General features: G+C 38.3%; 1 protein-coding gene across 5 annotated transcripts in view; it reads left to right on the top strand.

Moving 5' to 3' along the window:
• Positions 1-15105, top strand: part of LOC131429972 (suppressor of lurcher protein 1) — a 66559-nt gene extending 51454 nt beyond the window's left edge. For 4 of the 5 annotated variants that reach the window (XM_058594555.1, XM_058594534.1, XM_058594544.1 and 1 more), the window contains exons 5-9: positions 4905-5070; positions 5134-5251; positions 5645-5734; positions 8629-9032; positions 14241-15105. In XM_058594555.1, coding sequence (XP_058450538.1) covers positions 4905-5070; positions 5134-5251; positions 5645-5734; positions 8629-9032; positions 14241-14368 — 906 coding nt within the window. In that variant the 3' untranslated portion in view covers positions 14369-15105. The remainder of the gene's footprint in view (positions 1-4904; positions 5071-5133; positions 5252-5644; positions 5735-8628; positions 9033-14240) is intronic. The other variant, XM_058594565.1, reaches the window with a different exon arrangement.
• Positions 15106-19037: the final 3932 nt, after the last annotated feature.

Raw genomic sequence — 19037 nt, 5'->3', positions numbered from 1 at the left:
AAAATCAGGTAGGAAAAAGTCAAGTGCCTTTTTCCATTTCCAACCAAACATTTGCTCAACGCTTTCATTAATGGCCCCAACCACTTACCAGTAACGTACTTTGGCCGACAATTGAATTTATTCTGCCTCTGATATTGTCTACTTGGCAAGTGTGTACCGATCAAACTTTTTTTTTCACGCTCCGGAGTGGCAGAAAAAAGCTGGGAATGGCAACTGGTAAAACGATTCAATTTTTCTTACGGTTTTTATAACTACGGAGAGCACAAAGTTTCAGCAGCACTTTGGGTCCGATATTTTTTTTTCTTTTCGCTCCATACAGCACCGACCGTCAGGAGCTGAGTCACGTTTTGAAGTTGCCTGAGAGTCTGCCAAATTTCATTAACCGTAGAGTTTCGGTGATAGCCAACCAACCTATGACTTTCCACGATTGAACAAACCGAACGAACCCATTCCAGTGATTCAATAATCGTTCGATAATTCAACAAAACCAGAACGATTGCAATGAAATGGTTCATAACATAAAACATTTTCCTTTTATATGCTTCTTGATTTGTTGCGGAAAAATTGAAACGTCGGTTTTGAAAGGGAACCATTTGTGCTCGGATAGAAACTGACTGCTTGCTGCTAATGATGCAGAACTCGTTAGTTTTCCGCCTGACATCAGTATTACTCTTTTCAAACAGGAGACTAAAAGGCTTACAACAAGTACTGACATGAGAAAATATTTTCCATACAAGGTCGCGAGGTTTCACAAATAAATAAGAGATGCTATTTGTTTAACGCCGTGCGCTTATGGAACAACATGCCGGTGGAAACTATCTGTCGTGAAGGTTGATCATCTTCGGATGTATGGTTTCATTCAGATGAAGAATTTCCTTCCAACCATTAGATTATGTAGGTCAGTCGTAATGATGACTAGTTTCGATAAATGAAAAAAAGAACCCGTCCTTTGTCCGGATTTTGTTAACATTAAGAAGTTGGCATTTCCACTCTACCCACTTCATGCTTGCTGATATTTCAGTTTATTAAAAGTGTTAGACTAGACTAGACTAAATTAGACTAGACTAGACTAGACTAGACTAGACTAGACTAGACTAGACTAGACTAGACTAGACTAGACTAGACTAGACTAGACTAGACTAGACTAGACTAGACTAGACTAGACTAGACTAGACTAGACTAGACTAGACTAGACTAGACTAGACTAGACTAGACTAGACTAGACTAGACTAGACTAGACTAGACTAGACTAGACTAGACTAGACTAGACTAGACTAGACTAGACTAGACTAGACTAGACTAGACTAGACTAGACTAGACTAGACTAGACTAGACTAGACTAGACTAGACTAGACTAGACTAGACTAGACTAGACTAGACTAGACTAGACTAGACTAGACTAGACTAGACTAGACTAGACTAGACTAGACTAGACTAGACTAGACTAGACTAGACTAGACTAGACTAGACTAGACTAGACTAGACTAGACTAGACTAGACTAGACTAGACTAGACTAGACTAGACTAGACTAGACTAGACTAGACTAGACTAGACTAGACTAGACTAGACTAGACTAGACTAGACTAGACTAGACTAGACTAGACTAGACTAGACTAGACTAGACTAGACTAGACTAGACTAGACTAGACTAGACTAGACTAGACTAGACTAGACTAGACTAGACTAGACTAGACTAGACTAGACTAGACTAGACTAGACTAGACTAGACTAGACTAGACTAGACTAGACTAGACTAGACTAGACTAGACTAGACTAGACTAGACTAGACTAGACTAGACTAGACTAGACTAGACTAGACTAGACTAGACTAGACTAGACTAGACTAGACTAGACTAGACTAGACTAGACTAGACTAGACTAGACTAGACTAGACTAGACTAGACTAGACTAGACTAGACTAGACTAGACTAGACTAGACTAGACTAGACTAGACTAGACTAGACTAGACTAGACTAGACTAGACTAGACTAGACTAGACTAGACTAGACTAGACTAGACTAGACTAGACTAGACTAGACTAGACTAGACTAGACTAGACTAGACTAGACTAGACTAGACTAGACTAGACTAGACTAGACTAGACTAGACTAGACTAGACTAGACTAGACTAGACTAGACTAGACTAGACTAGACTAGACTAGACTAGACTAGACTAGACTAGACTAGACTAGACTAGACTAGACTAGACTAGACTAGACTAGACTAGACTAGACTAGACTAGACTAGACTAGACTAGACTAGACTAGACTAGACTAGACTAGACTAGACTAGACTAGACTAGACTAGACTAGACTAGACTAGACTAGACTAGACTAGACTAGACTAGACTAGACTAGACTAGACTAGACTAGACTAGACTAGACTAGACTAGACTAGACTAGACTAGACTAGACTAGACTAGACTAGACTAGACTAGACTAGACTAGACTAGACTAGACTAGACTAGACTAGACTAGACTAGACTAGACTAGACTAGACTAGACTAGACTAGACTAGACTAGACTAGACTAGACTAGACTAGACTAGACTAGACTAGACTAGACTAGACTAGACTAGACTAGACTAGACTAGACTAGACTAGACTAGACTAGACTAGACTAGACTAGACTAGACTAGACTAGACTAGACTAGACTAGACTAGACTAGACTAGACTAGACTAGACTAGACTAGACTAGACTAGACTAGACTAGACTAGACTAGACTAGACTAGACTAGACTAGACTAGACTAGACTAGACTAGACTAGACTAGACTAGACTAGACTAGACTAGACTAGACTAGACTAGACTAGACTAGACTAGACTAGACTAGACTAGACTAGACTAGACTAGACTAGACTAAACTAAAGACAAAACACGAAACTGAGACTAAACTTGACTTGGACAAGACTGAACTCCGAACCGATTGGACTTGATTAGATTGAACTGGCCTGGACTCCTAACTATGGACTCTAGATTAGGCTTAGCTCCGGACTAGATTGGACTTGGAACTGAAATGGGTTGGACTGGACTCTAAACTCTAGATTCCCGAAATGACAGGGCTGGACTCTAGTCTGAACTCTGAACTGGACTGGGCTGCATCCTAGATTTGACTGGACGGGACTTGAGCAGAACTGGATTGGATTGGACTGAGCTGGAATCTGGACTAAACTGAATCAAATTCTGGATTCGACTAGACTTTGAGCTTAACTGGGTCGGACTTTAAACAATAGATTCTGGAATGGACTCGGAACTTAATTCTGGACTGAACCAACTGAACTCTATACTGGACTTACCTAAAATGGATTGTTTTGGACTCAGACCTGGAAAGGATTGAAAACTTCGGACTAGATTGGACTCTCGACAGAACTGAACTGGGCTGAACGCTAAACTCTTGATTCTGGAAACGCTAAACTCTTGATTCTGGAATGTACTGGGTGGACTCTGAACTAGACTCCGGACTGGCCTAGACTGGATTGGACTTGACTTAACGAAAGATATTGATATTATCTTTTTGTTTACTAAAAAACGAAATTTTCCAGATATCAATCACACTCCAAAAAAAAGCTACTTCGACCAACAGTTCATTCAAATTTTCAAACACACTTCTGTCATGCAATAACAATGCTCCAGCTAAAAACAGATTTACCAGATGTACAAATTAAGAGCATTTTAGTGTGAAAGTCAAAAAAATTACAGATAAACTTGAAACAAAAGTTGAAAAGCCTAAAAAATTCGAAGGATGACAAAACCCAAAGTCAAACACAATTGGCGAAAACGTTAACCGTTAGTTGCCAAGTCAATTCTGAACGTCTACTCGTCATGGCAAAGATTCAGATGGTGGGAAAATGGGTTCCTCATGAGCTGAATGACTCTGGATCGTGCATTTAAGGAAACACTCTCATAGTAAGATCGAAAAAAAAAGAATTTTTTTAGAATCCTAAGGCAGACCTGATTCCAAGCATACCGGAAACTATTGTCAATGGCGTGAGCAAACAAAAGGAACAGATTGACTAGAATCTTCACTTCATTTCGTCTTCTAAACTTAGAGTAGACGTGCTCTGGGGGACCAACATGCGAAGGCTAGTAGAATCGAATATTTTAGATCACACAATCCAGCATCGTTTCCCAAGTTTACAAGCTCGAGCTGCGGAACGTGTCATTCCAACCCGTCTGGTCGTCGTCGGGAATGTGTTAGTCAATTTCAATATTATATTGAGCATTAGCATTCCCTGGCACTTCGTTTGGTGCGCTCGGCGGAATCCTTTCCACTGATGTGCACTTGGAAAGCCTTCCGAGATTTGCAAACTCAAAATAAGATTTCAAACAAACATAAGCGAACCTTTTTTTTTTGCACATTTCCCTTGGGTGCCTTCGCGTCACAAGCCGTTAACGACGGGAACGTGCTTGCGAATCGTCTGCTAGCGATTGCGAGGAACCGTGAGCACCCAAACCCGACCTGTAACACATATCACGCACGGATAAAATTTTCTTAAGACTGCTGCATCCTTTCCTAAGCCGAAAAGTAAGGCTTCCGGAGGAAGTATGCGAAAGCGGAAAACTTCTAAGCCGATGTTGTTCAGCTGGTTAGCGGTTGGTTGGCTTTCGTTCAGGGAACCCTCGGGGAAAGTGTGTCAGTGAAATGGAAATCAATAGCAAATGTTTGTGCTGTCCTCGGTGCACTACAAAAGGGGAGCCACGTTCGTAATAATCCCAACCGGAGACGTGTCTATCTAATGGAATTGAAAATGAAAATTTGTTCGCCACTTGTCGGATGAAAAAGTCGTTAGGATACTTTTTATTAGCTCATATTTGTTCCGCACGCTTTTCTGGGCGTTCTCCAATCTCTTAATCCTAACGATTCTGACGCAATGACATTTTCTTTTTTTCGTTTTTCTGAGCAGGTATTTTCCCATCACGACGGTCGAGATGAGACCATCGAGACACTTTGCGGGGACATCCTACCGAAGCCAATCCTGTCGAATGGACCCCGGTTGCTGCTGGAATTTCGCAGTACCTTCAACAACACCGAGAACAAAGGATTTACGGCGGATTTTATCTTTCTAACCAGTAATTTGCTTAACTTTTGCGTGCTGATCTTATAGCTGATGATAACTGGCATTTTTCCAACAGATTTCGGCATCCCAACGGGCCACCAACCGAACCAGTCCGAGTGTAGCTTCCATTATTTCAAAAACGTCACGAATCAGGGATGGATTCAGTCACCGAATTTCCCCGGAGCCTATCCAAGGTCAGAACTTTTGCGTCTACGCTCTTGTGAATGTTTCACCTTCAAACAAAGCAAGCGCGGACCGACGCGTCAGTGCCAAAGCTAGTGCGACGACATTGGCGTTGTGTAATCCAACACAACTCACTCGCATCCATCCATCAAAGCAACCGCGTGTCCTTAACTAGCTCCCCTTTTATTGTTTGAATGCTCGGTTGCTTGAATCATTTTTTTTAGATGAACAAAAAAACGGCCAAAATCATTGTCTCAGCTGCGAGACTAATTTTTTAATTACCGAACGTTCAAATTTCTCGCTCATTCATTGATACGCAGCAAACAGTGAATGCGATCGCGGGTTGTCATCATCATCGAATTTTGGTTTCCATTCAATTTTATACTCTCTTTCTTCACAAACAGGAGCATCCGGTGCAATTACTTCTTCTACGGTGATCCACTGGACTATGTGCTGATTCGATTTACGTACTTCGACATCGAAGGAATTGCCCCGTAAGTAACTTTTCAATATATATGTTTTTTAAAGTACTTTGTTAATTTGAAAAAAAATTGTCTAGTATTGACAGTCTAGTCCCAATTCAAAATATCATTATCTGATAGAAAAACAAGTTTTAAAATCAAATTTCTTAATCCACCTAGTGGAGCGATAATGCATTTATCTTGTCATTCAAACAGTCTCGAATTCAGGCTGAAAAACAGCGTTTTGTCGGTTACGTCACTTATACCATTATATCTCCGGAATAATAGTAGATTTCAAACGAGTTTAAGCTTGTATTTAGCCATCTCTGAGAAAATTGTGCGGAGAGAAGAATCTTAATAAACACACAGACATTTTCCGATCTCGTCGAGCTGAGTTGAATGGTATATTACACTAGGGGTCTCCGATTAAAAGTCGGTTTCTCCAGCAATTTTATTACCTTTCTATAGAGAAAGGCAAAACCTAACCCAGGAATCGACAAAATTTTGGGTCGACATTTTGAAGAGTTTAACTTAAATGGCTAGGATTTACTATTGACTTGTCTTTAATTTTTCCTTCAACAATGCTGAAGTATTTCGTGTCAACAGTTTTGTTGGTTTCAGCTCAATATCGCTTTGGAAATTGAAAACGGATTATTAGAGTAATGGAGTTCCCATCTGAGACCACGAGATCTTTCATTTGAATCTAAGTTAATCAAAATCGGTTCAGCCATCTCCGTGAAAAGTGAGTGCAAAAAAATGCGGAAGGTTGATGTCAGAGACATAACTGGAGGTCATGAATACGAACAAAACTGGCATGCTTCTTTCAAACTTCCGAATATCAATAATCGTTCGTATCAGTTAAATGGTTGTGATAATTTTGCACCATTTACTGCTTCGCTGCCTGAACTGTAACGGTGCAGAAATAAGGTGGAGCAAGTGAGAGCTAAAAGTTACGGGATTCACTAATTCATTCACAAATACATTTAAATTTGAAAAATACGCAACAATTTGCTTGTCATCTTCGCAAATTTCTAAATTGAAGTTAGGAATGAATCCAAAATCTTAAATTATATAGCGATTTGGAAGACTATCAATAAACCGAAGCTGGATTTTAAGAATTCTAGAACTACAAATTATTGACATGTACTCGTAAAGCGATATCAAAATGTACGAATAATGGTAAAATATTATTCAATTATGAGCAAGGAATTTTATACATAATTAAAGTGAAATAAAACTAATTAATTATATATTCCAAACTAGTTTTTCTTAACTCTAGACCTAATCGATTAATGCCAATTGCTTCTTATAAAGAATCTAAGTTTACCGATGCTTCGCGAGAGGCAGTTTCTTATATGAGTCCATTCAAACTGATTTTTCATTGGTGTGCTATTGAAATATTAAAACGACGTAACAATATGTGTTTGAAGTGAATGTTTTCGAATCGAATGGTAATTAAATTATGTAAATCCATCAACAAATCGCAAACTCAAGCGTCATGATTTTTTTCCACTTTGACGCTCGTTTATACCAAACAAACTTGACTTTAGAGCTATGTCTCTCACTACTGACAATTTTATCATAAATTGCTGATGATATTTCCGATGGTATGCGAAAAAAATTACGTTGATGCGTTAAGTATAACAAGAGATATTTTCGATCAACTTCTACCCATTCGTTTGAAGAGTAAAGTTTGGAAAGGAGCCCCCAGTACAGTAAGACGTATTCACGTCAAAAGTGTTGTTGGTGTGAGTCGAATAGTAGATGACACTCGGACCACCGGGCTTCAGTTGAAAAGTCGGTTTTCACAGTGATTACATAAAGTTTCTTTATGAAAAAATATAGGCATAAAACAATCACAAAGCGTGTTGCGCAACTGATTCAAAAATATTACCCAATTTAGCTTGAATATTATACGCAGAAGTTACAGGAGCGCAGGCTTTTGCTATGCCAATTCAAACGCGCCATTCGAAAGCTACGTCTGCTGTGTGTTTGAGACATGCAAAATGCTGCGCTCCTGTTACTTTTATAAATCAAATTCATGCTAAATAGTGTTTTGTTAGGTTTCATCTAAATAGTGCAAGACCTTTCGTTGATATAATCATTCTTTTACTTTCTTGCATGAATCAGTTTGAAACATTAGTAGGTATAAAGTTCAAATAAAATTGATGTTTTTTTTCAACTACGACATCCAATGCTTCATATTGTTTCATGGCCGAAGTAGACGGCTTACGGGTAGTGCAATAGTAGTCCAACTACACAATCAGACAAAAATCTGTTGAATAATTTATTTGACTCTCTTGAGATGGTAAGCAAGCTCATTGATTTTTCATAGACAAACGAAAACTTGAACCACGCAGTACTTTTTCGACCAGAGATGACTGAAAATAAACCGTACAAGCCTTGGTTTTTTGTTTTGCTAAACTTTCTTGTGACACTTTTCATACACGCATTTCGCAGTGAGAATATATGTAATTTGTCACTAAAAATTTCTCTGCCAGAAAAATTTGTTTTTGACAAATTAAGTTTTTTTTATTTTGTCTTCTTTTCTCTGAATTAATTATTGCGCAATCAAATTTCCATCGTGAATTAATATTCTTTTTCGAAAACAATGTAAAGTCATTATCTTTCATAACCAAAATAACAAATTACGACCCGGTCCAACCGCGAATCTACGGCTCTATAACCTTGACATCAACACCAACCGACCGACCGCCGGGTTCAATGTTAATGAATCTCATTTGTTTTCAACCTTGCCTGTCTACCAGGTCTTAAATTTTAGCAACCAGATTTTACGGCGGCCCCAGCCGCTGCTAGTCAGCCTCCCACGCGAACAAACCACACCAGCTCAGTGCTTTTCTCGACACGTTTTTCACCTTTTGCCGTATATATCTTTGGGTTTTTCTTTGCATGCCACCGTCCGAAAGCAGCTGCGACGAAAACTCCGCCAGCGACTATGTGGAGTTCTCTAATTTCATCACCCGGGATCGCAAATTCGCCCTGTACTGCGGTCTGCGGCGTGATCTGATCGTCCGCTCGGATGGGCGGTTTTTCCGTGTCACGATGGCATCGAACGACCGGCTGGACGGAACCGGATTCCGGGCACTGTACGCCTTCGAAAGCAGCATCTCTGCCGGTATGATGGGTGGTCCGTCCGGGGGCGGCGGTGGAGGCGGAGTAGTGGGCGTCGTCGGTGCCGCCGGTGTTCCCTATCTACCCCAGCAGTACCAGGTGGCAGTGGCAGTAGCAACGACGACGACAACGGCAACGGCCGGTCGGAACTACGGCGGACGGCGCGGTGTCTCCGGGGCGGCTGGGCGGCCGACCGTCGGTAAGTTTTTCGTAGTTCATTGAATTAAATGTTTTAAAAATCTTAAAATAAATGAAATTAGAGTGATTAAAGTTCCATACAGACGGTCATAATCCATCCAACGGATTAAATATGCAGACGTCGTACTGCCATTTTATAGCAACGAAAACAGGGTAAAATCGCCCGAAAGGCGTTTACACGCGCTGCATGAATGTTCGATACGTGCAACACATAAAGCATCCGACGAAGGCGACCGACTAAAACGATGATGATCGTGAAAACTTATGCCGAAAGCTGTTGGAACTTTCAAAACTGAGTGAATGGGGGACACGAAGTTTGTTCAAAAGGCAGATATATCAGGCTCTAGAGACGAATTGAGCGATATGAATTTAGCGATGCAAAAGTTCTCACTGACGACAATTGTAGGTCGCACAGACGTTCACATATTTGTATGCCAAAATCGATTGATTTTCATGGGAGAAATGTTAAAGACGATGTTCAGCATTTATCAAATATAAAAAAAATCGAACATGCATAGATCAAAAGCTTTTATTGGGTTTTAAAACATATCAAAGTTTCAAATTTGGTTGTTCTATTCCTTTGTTCAACGTAGAGTTATGTGAAAATTAATTTCTGAAGTTCACCGAATTTTGGATCGCAGTGTCGATCTCGACAAACTGGGCTAAATAGCGTAGTTCTGAAATAATGTCTTCAATTACTTTATGGAAGAAGTAAAAATTTAACAAACGTGCAGCAAATTAGGCAGAATGGGGTGAGGCGTAAACTGTCCGAGAAAAATGTATCAAAGTGATCTACTTTTATTTATACGATGAAAGCAAAATCTACAGCGTTACCATCGAATACCTTTGATTTTTCAACTATATTCTAGTGATGTTTTATTTTTTGAATCAGACTTGTACAAACCTTTCCATTGAGAATATACAGTAGGGTGCCAATATTTTAAAGTCATCTCTAACATCATTAAGCGATATTGCTCAATAGTTTAAGCACATCAAAAAATCATCAGTCCCTATGAAATTTTTTAGCTAAATCGGATAAGGAGAAATAAATTAAAAATCACAAAATTTCCGAAATCGAAATTTTGTTTGATGCCAAGAGTCTTAATATTGCATGGAACGTCGAGATTTAGTGTCATCTCGAAAAATAATTTTTTGACGTGAATACGTCTTACTTTACTTTACTCGCCTTTTTAAAATTTACCCTCTGGAGGAGTGATAAGTTTTTTTTTTCATTTTCAATATCCAGATCTAAAATACAGTTCTTCGTTCGGAATCCAGTGTCAGAATTGAAAACCAGAACTCTGGAACTTAGACCGAATTTATAAATTTGATTCTAAGCTTAGAAGCTGGTTTTTTGGATCCGAAAACTGAAACTGAGATCAGGATTTTGGAACTAGACCTACACTCTGGAACTTGAATTCGGCAAAGAAATTTTTGGACTTGGATCTGAAGTTTGAAACAGAATTCTGGAATTGAAATTGAGGTTTATACCAGAATACAGTTCCAAAACTTCTATCCAGAATTTAGACTTATAAATTAAACTCAGATTTCGGAAACTGAGTTCTGAACCTCAAGTTCTGGAACTGCAGACCGAAAATCAGTACCAAAATTCAGATCTAAAACTCAGTTTTATTTCCAGAATTAATTTTCAGATTTAGAATTCAGTTGAAGAATGCTCGTCTAGAATTAGGATCCAAAACTCACTTTCACAATTCTATAACTGTAACAGAATTCAGGGACTAAATACTGAAGATTTTTTAACTTAATTCCGGATCTAGATTATACAACTTAGTTTGGAAGCTGAATTCTGGATCCGAATTCGAAAACAGAATCCTGAACCGGATTAAAGTACAGAATTCAGTTTCGAACTAGAATCCTGCTCTTGAATTTAGTTCCAGATCTCAGGCTCAGTGATCAGTTCAACAATCTAGATTCAGAATTGAGTTCTAGGACTCAGTTTCCGAATTCGGTTCCAGAATCTAGCATCAAAATTGAGTTCCATAATTTAGGTCCACAATTCCGGGATTCAGAATTTAAATCCATTAACATCAAAGAAATTGAACCATTCATTTTATTCGTATTCACGTCATTCGGTTATGTCTTTGACATTACCCACCCCTCTTTTTCGAGCTTTAGTGTCATCTTGAGAAACTTTTTTTTCTTGAATCGTCTTTCTGAAACTAAGAAAAATTTTCAGGTTTCCAAAATCTAAAAAAAAATGATGACAAACGCTTTAGAATTGCCTAAAACGTAATCTATATTTTTTTTAATTTGACTCTCTGGGACTTGGAAAATTGTTGAGATTTCCGAAATAGAATTTTTTTGTTGATGCCAAATGTTTTAGCATTACATGACATAGTGTGCAGTCCAAAACATTTTTTGAGTAATGACACGAGGCTAAATCCGACCAAAAAAAGCGTAGGACCATTGCTTATGGAGGCATTTCTTCATGTGTACGTACCTTGTGATCGAACCGGTAGTCATAAATGGAGTGCTTCGCTTTCCACATGAGCGAACTGATTGCCAAATCATGTATTTTTCTTGGAAAACTTTGACATCTTCTGCTTTCCAACGTGTTTTTAAGATATAACACTTATGATGGTGGCAGTGAAAAACAGGAGTCTTGGAAGCACGTCTCGTCGTCCAATATGAGACAATTCGGTATTGTCAACATCTCTCTGTTTAGAGCTTCCGTGCACATGATTTCCCCACCATATTCTACCGTTCATAGCAATTCGGTGCGTTTTGAACTTTATACGCGTTTTTTTCACGTCTTGCACAAAAGTGTTACTCAAGTGCAGTTTTTTCGTCAAATCTCTTATTGTTTGGATTCCGACTGAAAGCTTATAATACTTTTCACTACACGAAAATTCATCCCTGCTTCCGACCAACAGTTAAACGTTGACAATCCACCAAATTTATTCCGGAAAAGTAAATTAGAGATAGTATTCAATCCAAATGGCACACACATATATTCGATGAAATTTTGTGCTCCATCTCGAATGCTCGCACTTTTCTTTTCACTTCACACATAAAATTTTGTACAGGCAATTTTCTCAGTGTATTTGTTGTTTGAAGCTAAATGTTCTCCAACTTCAGCTCTGTTTGAATAATTTTAGGATGTTTGCAATTAAACAGAATGTTTCAAAGGAGTAAAGTTTCGGTGAATTTGATCAGTACAAAATTGGGTCGATACCACTTCAACACGTTTCGCGCGTAGTGGCAGGATGCTAAATTAAGCCACAACCTAATCTGATTTCTGAAATCTCAACATTTTTTTCAAGCAGGGAGACAATTTTTTTCATTTTTTTTTTTATCGGGTTGACACCACTTAACGAAGTTTAAGACACAAATTTTTTAAGACATTTGGCATCCAAAAAAAACTTCCATTTTGATAATTTCATGTTTTGGTGATTTCTCAAGATCGAAAGTTTGCCATACCCGTTATCCGATTTGCAAAAGGAACTCCTTTGAAAGTGCTGAATCATTCGAGCACTACCGTTCTACTAAATTAAAGGTGACTTTTTTTTATTGGCACTCCAGTGTAAAAAGGTAACCTAAAGCGCCTCTCTATTTTTATTTTAAGTAGTTTTTTTTTTCAATCTAATGGGTACAAAAAAATACACTATGAATAAGGTTTACTCCAATTTTCAGGGTTTTACTCATACCACACCTTTTAAAACAGGATTCATTTTATTGATTTGGTCACGTTTAACATAACCATAAATTTTCTGAGACATCTGCCTTGAAGAAAAATTTCGACTTCGAAATTTCACGTACCTCTGGATTTTTTTAGATAGAAATTCTTCAAACGTTGTCCGTTCTTCTAAGTCCGATTTAGCTCAAATTTTTAATAGACTTTTTTGTGGTGCTAAATATTCTAGTAACTAACGCTTTGTAGAAATTCTACTGCCACTCATGTTCCATTCATCCGATTGGCATCCTAAACCTCATCTACTTCCAATCAAGAAGGTTTGAACGAAACCACCATATGTGGCCGAGCGTTGTCGTGAAGAAAAACTATGATCTAGCGCCTGGTTGCATACTAAAGCTGTTTTTCTTCCAATGCACAGTTCGAGTGAATTGGTTGGATACGGTTGGTTCGGTCGTTTAACTACTCGAAAGCAGTTTGCAGCACACAGTTCTAATATTTTTCGGTGTCTGGCAATGATACTGTTTTAGTGAATCTCTAAATTTCATTCACAACATTTTCAAAAATATTCGGATTTTTGCAACGACGTCAAAATTCGAAACGTTTCAAGACTCATAGACTTACCAATATATTTCACCACGTTTCCAGAAGTAGATGATAAACCAAAGACGCAGTTTTTTTTTATATTCAAGAATGTAAGCGTAACTACTCGTGAATGACGTATATTTGGCTCCAAACTGGCTATGGTTTTCCTCTAGAACAATTACGATACTGAGAGAAATTTACGATACGACATGATACATGAAATCTGTCATGCATGTTCGGAATCAACAGGTGGTGCCATCTTTTGTAGAACACTGAAAACTTACTTCAGTAACTTCATAAACGAAGCATGGAAAATTTGCGACTGAGTTCAGAACTGCGAAATCCGTTAAACAGTCTAAGACCAATGTATGTTTCATTACGAAGTCGTTGATCTTAATTAATTTCTGAAGTTTACCGATTTTTGGATCTGAGATTTTCGATCTTGACGAACTAGGCTAAATTGCTTAGTTTTGAAATAATTGCATAAATGGAAAAAGTAAAAATTAAAGCAACGTGCACAAATTTATGAAAAATAGAGTGCGGTATAAATTCTCCGAAAGAAATGCCTCGAAGTTATCTGTTTTTGATCGATCCGATGGCATATCCGAATCTATAAGTGTACAAGGCAGCCATCGAAAACCTTTGATAATTTTACTGTATTCTAGTGACGTTACATTTTTTTGAATACGTAAACTTTTTGATTGACAATATACAGAGATTAGAGAACATTTCGTTCCGAAAAAATTGACAAATTTCATACAGTGTGTATTTGCAATAAAACCATTGAAACGACAATGCAAACACGATCAAATAAAAATCCATCACCATTACCAATGGCAATGCATAAGATGAAACTGGTTGATTTATGTCGTGCTTCATTGCCAAATCTAATTCCAGCTTTCCCGATGAAATGTACCTGTGTCGATAGATAGAACAGTGCAATACAAGCCCACCTTTCGTATCTATTTGCAGACCTCCGATCGAACGGCTCCGTCCTACTACTGCTGCTGCTGATGATGATGATGTTGCTGCTGTCATCGAAGGCGGTCACGTACTCAATGCATCATCAACCCTATTCCCATCCGACGAGAAACTGTTAACCGATCCTGTTGCGTTTTTTTTTCCTCTTATTTTTGGTGAGGTCGACAAGCAGACGACAACCGACACTGGGTCGTTTCGTAAGGCAGCCAATGGTACGTTTGCTTCCGTGCCACGGATCGACGATGATGGAAAGCTATAGACTGTATTCGTTAGACGTGTTTGTGTTCATGAGTATTAAGGCGAACATCCATCAAAACCAGTCAGGATGCAGGAGAACATTCCGGTAATAATCCCTATTCGGTACTAGTTTGTGTTCCGAACATCGGACTGAACTGACTTTGTGTCATTAATGTATGAGGAAAATAAAGGGGGTGCATGTTTCCTGTCCCCTTGACGTCGTTTATTCTACAAAGAGAAGATGTTTCGGGTTTGAATTCGTACCCATAAAATAAATCTCTTTAGTCAAATTTAGCATTTATCGTGCGAGTAAAGAACTGAATCACGATGAGACAACTAGCAGAAGTGAAAATCCCAACAAATGTACATACTCAGACAAAATAGAAAAAAAAACAAGTAGCTAAGCAGATTAGATATAACTTTCCTTTGATCCCCAACCAACTGGATCGTGATTGTGATGAGCGAGTGCATAAAAACGAGTCAAACTATGAATCCGTGCAATTCGTCGCGTTGGAAATTTACGTAAGTGAAGTCAGTGTCCCGAACCGCGTGACATCCAAAAGTCAGACGGAGCGAATCACAGCTGAATAAAATAAAACAATTTCGTGTGAAAATTTTCCTCAGACTGTTCTAATTTATGCATAATACCGAAATCCTTACCGCCAATGCCATCGTGCAATGTATCATTGCAGAGAGAAAAAATAACCGCAGCTTTCAGCCAACTTCAGTGCATTGGCGTATTAAACTAGCGAGGATTTTTTTCTCTCTCTCTCTCTGTCTCTCGTTCTAAAATGATCCTGAGGCGCAAGAAAAAAAATCACTCTCGTTTGGGTTGTTCAAGTGCCACACGGTCATTGCAAATAGAAACGCGTTAGTGGAAGAGGGGAGGTCGTATGAGGCAACGAAAGGGGGAGGGGAAAGTGTATACCGCCGCTCATTAAGATATATGCACTCATTAGAGCCGCCGAGGAAAGGACAGATTGCAAGGAGAGAAAATGGCAAAATCCAGAAATGGTGCACCGGTGGCTGGTCAATTAAGTCAAGTGTTTAAAGGTGAGTTACGATTTAAGACTGTAATACTCGTGATGGGAAGGTTCGGAACCGCTGTTCCGAGAATTTCGGAATAAGGTTCGGTCTAGTCGGAGAGAAAGAAAGCCGCCTAAATGATTCTAATAAAGTACTCCCGCTTTCCAAAACATGTCATTTCACACACAACAACAAAAAACAGCTTGAATACCCCTAAATATAGGCTTACCACGATCACCAAACTCGTGCTTTCCTCTTTCACACGTTCGGTAGATTATCACCACTCGTGACACACTGAATAGAAGAAGATTACTATTATTACACCCAGACAAAACGTTTAGTGAAATTCATAGCACTTATTGCAGAGTGTGGTGCGATACACAGTGGGTGGAATTGCATTGATTTATTTCGAAAATCGATTTAATTTTTTTTATAGAAAAAGGGAGGGTGGATAATGTCAGAGACATAACCAAATTTATTGAGCTTTAGCGAACGACAGACACAGGTTAAAAATGCAACTGGCCGAAATTTTCCCGTCATATGTGACAATGGATGAAACATGGATCAAAATGATCGCATCCGAGTGGACAGTAACTGGTGAACCTCGTCCAAAGCGCCAGAGAGCACAACAATCGGATGGGAAGGTAATGGCTTCGGTATTTCGGGATGTGCGTGGTGTAATATTTATCGACTATCTTAAGAAAGAAAAACACCATTAACAGTGAACATTATATAGCGTTATTGGAGCGACAAAGAAAAAAAAAATTAGAGGGTTGTATTCAAGACACGACCGAGCACAATAACATTAAAAATGGAACGTTTCTAGGGTCTTCGTAATAAATACAAAAATAAAGATGATAATGATGATGATACACTAAACTAAAAACTTTTTCAATTGACTAATTACAAACTTGCTCTAGTTGAGGCGCTTAGATTGTTAGCGAATGATAAAATTGACAATTAGATTCTTTTTTGATAATTAATTATATTCAATTTTGATCATGTAAAATCGCAAGTAAACTTACCTTTAGTTTATCTTTGATACTATATGATATTGCATCTAATTGTACTGTATATGTGAGCCTGTGGAACTCATTTATACTACCAAACCGAGGAGGCCGCTTTTAGATAAGTTTCAGAATTTAATTTTGAATCTTTTGAAGCGTTTAATTCCTGGTGGGACAACAACTCGTTCAGTCACATTGTCACGTTTTGTTCGTATGGGAATGGAGATTCAAGTATGCAAACCGATCCGTTGACAAATTAAAACATTTTTAAGCTTACAATATTGAAGCTTTGGAATCATTTAAATGAGGAAAATCCATTAACAAATCATCGAGGAACAAGCGCTGTAAATTAGATCCGAATTAGATCTATTGCCGATAATACCAAATTAGCCTGATAGTTACCAGAGAACCAAAAAAAAAATACTCAATTCAAATAAATTTTTCAATGGAATGCAATTGAAATATTCAAATGACGTTTTCTCATAAGTTTAAGTTAAATGTTTCCGAATCGATTGGAATGTTTCCGAATCGAATTATATAAATCCATCAACAAATAACTGAGGTATGAGCGTTCAAAATTATGGCAGAAAAATGTTACGCGATTAGTTTTGCATGTTTTAATTTGACACCCAGCCTCGGGAAGCATTTTTAATGGCAAAATCGACCAACAATTTGCTAAATACATGGGATATTTCAAAAGAACCGATAACCACGCTGATTCGGTTCTTCAATAGCTAGATGATATATAAGATATTCAAGCGAACACGAAGCGGTGTTGTGCAGACAGCAGGAAATTTCACCAACACATAATGCAAAAGCGACAATCCAGCAAGTGAACGCATATACAATCCAGTCATCAGCTCACTGGACGAGCTACTTGTTTCATTCGCAGTCAAAGATCAACTAGGCAAAGAAATATTGTGCAGCCTATATTTATAGATTTCTCTTCATACTACGCAGAACGATGCGGTGTTTTTTATGCATGACGCAAAGCCTCCTATGCCGAACAAGAAGTTGACGTCATTTTGTACAGCAGGGATTGGTGGATGAAAACATAGGTCGATTCCAACCATTTTTTCAATAGTATGCTATTGAAATACTGTAACGACGTCGTTATACATGTTTAAGTTAAAAGTTTCCGAATCGATTGGTTGTTAAATTATAACAATCCATCAACAAATGACCGAGTTATTAACGTTCAAAATTATGACACAAAAAGGTTACGCGGCTATTTTTGAAACTTTTAATTGACACCCGGCCCCGTATAGTGAAGAGTAAGGCATTTTTAATGCCAAAAGTTGTTTCATCAAGAAAACTCACCGTGTCACAAGTCAATCAAAACAATGGTAAAACTACATAAATTTAACTTTCAGATTGCTCCCAGCGACTACTGGCTGTTCGCAGATCTGAGGAATAAATGCTCGTCAAAAAGAAATTTTGCACGAATGAAGAGGTTAGCACTGAAACTGAGGCCTATTTTGAATGCTTGCGTTGCTCTTGATGGAGATTACGTTGATGAATAAAGGTAATTTTGAACCAAAAAATTTGGTCCTCTTTCTTGGACCCGGGACTTTTCAGCCCATGTGTTAATACAGAGCTACAAGCTTTCAAAAGTGACAAAAAATCTAGCGCGGCTGGTTTGGAAATTTTTTATTGGCAACCGGCCCCATATAGTGTAGAGCTAGACATTTATGATGCCTATTGAGTATTTTTTAGTAGTTCTAAAAAATAAATTGAGCAACAAATTCAAAATTATCGTAACGAATTAGCAACAAATGATCTACTGGGTTTCGATTTGTCTTTTAGATTATTTAGTAAGGGTGCTTTGTTAACTTAAAGCCGGTGTTGGGGGTTCAATGAATAGGGCGCTGGTCTTCCAAGTCAGTTGCCGTATGTTCGAGCCCCAACCTGGAAGGATTCTGAGTGTCAGTAGGATCGTAGTACTAGCCATGCAATGGTTCTGTATTCTATCAATCGGTTGCGAAGTCTGTTGAAACAGAAAGGTCAAATTCCACAAAAGGAATCTAATGCCAAGACTTTGCTTTGCTTGGTTGGTTATTGAAAATCCCTTAGAAAAAGAAACTGCTGAACTCAATTAATTTGAGTACTGAGGATCTCTACTCAACTAGCTTAGATATCAGTGGAAATTGAACACATTCTTTCGCCGTCAATTTTGGAATCGATCAAGGTAGTCACTTAGGACCATATCAAGTTTTATCTTATACCAATGATCTAAATTTTTTCAAGCTAGTAAAATATGAAGAAGACACGATATTTTTGCAGAAACAGCTTATTCGTGAGCTGGTGCCATGCCAATGGTCATTTATTCGCAAATACTCGCTGAATTCGACTGTAGAATTTTGCCTAGCATGTACGGAAACGTGAACTTCTCGGGAAAGTTTTAATGATTTCCAAGGCCTTTAAGCTGTTAGGTTTTATTTCTTGTGCTTTGGGATTGTATGACTCGGTGATTAAGTCCCAACTAAAATCTGAAGAACCTTAAGTATCAATTTTTGTT

The sequence above is a fragment of the Malaya genurostris genome, chromosome 1 (assembly GCF_030247185.1).
Source record: "Malaya genurostris strain Urasoe2022 chromosome 1, Malgen_1.1, whole genome shotgun sequence".
Lineage (NCBI taxonomy): Eukaryota > Metazoa > Arthropoda > Insecta > Diptera > Culicidae > Malaya > Malaya genurostris.
Note: the sequence above shows the minus strand (reverse complement) of the source record. Positions and strands in the feature narration are given on the sequence as shown.